Source organism: Triticum aestivum, chromosome 2B, assembly GCF_018294505.1.
Source record: "Triticum aestivum cultivar Chinese Spring chromosome 2B, IWGSC CS RefSeq v2.1, whole genome shotgun sequence".
Lineage (NCBI taxonomy): Eukaryota > Viridiplantae > Streptophyta > Magnoliopsida > Poales > Poaceae > Triticum > Triticum aestivum.
Window position 1 is genome coordinate 124,121,965 of NC_057798.1, and position 2,836 is coordinate 124,124,800.

The window sequence follows — 2,836 nt, forward strand, 5'->3', positions numbered from 1 at the left end:
GTACAAAACGGAAAAATGCTAATGGGTACCGTTTTAGCCTACCAATTGCCATACTGGTATGAAACAGTAAGTTTTTTCATGTCTAATGCCAAAATAATATAGGTCCGATAGAAGATTCAATATTTGCCAGTGGCATATAGAAAGTTTCCCCCAAAATATTTTGTGCAATCCACTCTTGTTTTTGGCTTTTAGGATATCAAGCTGCTGTCGATTAGTTTCCTCTGATCTGTGTTGAAATACTAAACTAAGCTAACCATGCCCAGGTGTTACGAGTACATTGAGGAGATTATACAGAAGCAAGAGCCTATTGAAACTGTACTTCGCCTTCTAGTGTTATTTTCCCTTACAAATGCTGGGTTGCCCAAGAAGAATTTTGACTACTTGAGGTATTCTTATATTTCTTTATAAATCACTGTATTTCTGAGATTTCATGATACTTTGTGTTAAAACTCCATGTATATTTTCACTTTACAAATTTGCAACATACAAAATGTATGTTATAGTCTTGATTCATGTTTCTGCTTTTTCTAGGCGGGAAATACTGCACAGTTATGGCTTTGAGCACATGCCCTTGTTATACAATCTGGAAAAAGCTGGCCTTGTTAAAAGGCAGGTTAGTCAAAGTAGCTTCTCTCAACTTGGTTTTCTTCTTGTTTCAGATCCTTAAGCGGCTCCTCAATGGTGTTCTATCTTGTTATATTTATTCCAGTTCCTCTCGCATCAGTTTCTATAATATACTATCATGTTGTGCAGGAATCAAGGACTAATTGGCCTGTTATTAGCAGAGCTCTCCAGCTTATAGTTGATATAAAGGATCCTGAAAAGTATTAACTGCATAAACTTCAGACTTACTTTGGCTTCTCTTTCAAGTTTCACTTATAAAACTTTATGCTGAATTAATCTCCACAAATTTTTCATCTTTCAGAAGGTGTAGTTTATTAATGTATTTTTTGTTTATTTTCAAAACTGGCTAATTATGTTCTTAAAAAGTACCCATATTGATCTGCAAATTACTTTGACTCTAACTGAAATGTTTTTGGAGTCTTGAGCTGTTGTGAGATGCAAAAGAATTTTCTCATTTTTCGTTGCTTCAATAAATAAAATTTGTATGAATGAAGAAAAATGCTAAATTCCATATTTCCAATGAAGGTTCATGCCATATGCTTTGTTGAAACTTGTTTGGTGTATTTTTTGTGTGTGTTTGAATATGTTGAAATGTTGTTCATTTTCCCTCACCATGTTATGGAAAATATTCATAACACTTCTGGGAACATTCATTCTTCTGCCTGTTGTGCATTTGTTACTAAGTTTCCATACTTAACTGTGACCGCAAGTTATCTTGGTCATGATAACAACTATCACTAAAATGTTCCTGTTTTCAATCTCAGCCCTGATGATATAGCTTACATCTTTGCTGGATATGCACCTCTTAGTATTCGCCTGGTTCAGCATGCAGTGAGGTCCGGATGGTAAGTATATCCAATCAGTTTATTTAAAAAAAATACTAATTAGAATGTAGTTTGCATGAGAAAATATGTTTAGTTTCCTAGAGATAGATCCTTTTTGGAGAAAATAAGCTAAAAAATGAAACAGAGAACCCTGGTAAACATCTCTAGTGTGCTCTGAGTTACAGAAAGTAGGCATTATTTATGAACTTCCCTTTTTCTGCACTTTAAGCTGTAACAGAACTTAATACATGGTGAGAAATAATGGTGTCCCTTCTTTGCGCCTGTGTTGTTTTCTAATGATATTCTCCACAACACGAATGAACTTCCATTTTTCTTATAAGCATACTTATTCATTCCTTATGGAATGTAGTTTTGGGGAGCTCTTTAATTACTTGTTTCATAATACATCGTAGCAAAAGAGTTGGCAGTGCCAATTTGTTTGATTCATCTGTGTATGACTTCTCCCTTATAACAACACGTATCGATTTTCTTATCTATGATGTTATGTTGAGCAAGTTGTTTGCTTGAAAAACCAGTATTGAAGGGTTAGAAGGTGCCGCGGGTTAAAATGACCTAAACTTAGCATCTTTTCCTACAAAATGACTTAATATGCTTAGCTAACTCTAAAATGACATAATATGCTTAAGAAATGACATATTTTAGCTCCTAAATGACTTCACATGCTTAGCTAGCTCCAAAATGACATAATAAACTTACTTAGCTCTAGAATGACCTTAGCATGTTTTACACCAAAATGACTTAGTATGCTTAACTAGCTCAAAAATGACATAATAACCATACTTAGCTCCAAAATGACCTATTTTATAGATATACGTTGCATCATAATAATCTTCACATTTTAGTTGCATCATAATAATCTTCTTCTTCTAGTCTTCTTCTAACTTTCTTTTTTCCCATTTTACAGATTTGCTTAAGATCACGGAAGCTTGGGTTGATGGAGTGCTTGTATTTAGTTTTTGTTTTGACCTTGTGAAACTTGCTACCTATGGATGAAACTGTGTAATATTGATGAAACTATGTATATGTATGGATGAAACTTGCTACTATTGGTAACATGTGTTGGATACATATGTGTTCATGACTATTGGTAATATGTGTTGAATATGCTATATTGGTCATATAAATATATTTGTGTTTGATTTCTGTGAAAATGAATTGATATAAGAAAAAACAAAATTAAATAGGGCAATATAGTCACTTTGCCATCTGCTGGCTGATGGCAAAGAGCTTTGCCATCAGCTGGCAGATGGCAAAGAGGCCATGTGTCATCTACATGTAACATTTGGGCTGGCCTATTTGGGCTCTTTGCCATCTGACAGCAGATGGCAAACCTCTTTGCCATCTGCTGGCAGACGGCAAAGCATGCG

General features: G+C 34.6%; 1 protein-coding gene across 2 annotated transcripts; it reads left to right on the plus strand.

The window, feature by feature from the left end:
- The first annotated feature begins 240 nt into the window (after positions 1–240).
- Positions 241–1,493, plus strand: LOC123040772 (vacuolar protein-sorting-associated protein 33 homolog). 2 transcript variants are annotated; one of them, XR_006418254.1, is made up of 4 exons: positions 241–386; positions 532–613; positions 754–928; positions 1,389–1,470. XR_006418254.1 is itself a non-coding variant. In XM_044463531.1 (4 exons), the coding sequence occupies exons 1-4, from the start codon at positions 256–258 to the stop codon at positions 1,471–1,473; spliced, it is 369 nt and encodes a 122-aa protein (XP_044319466.1). In that variant the 5' UTR covers positions 241–255; the 3' UTR covers positions 1,474–1,493. The 2 variants fall into 2 exon arrangements, 1 of the variants encoding a protein (XP_044319466.1); XM_044463531.1 differs by having other exon boundaries at positions 754–824; positions 1,389–1,493.
- Positions 1,494–2,836: the final 1,343 nt, after the last annotated feature.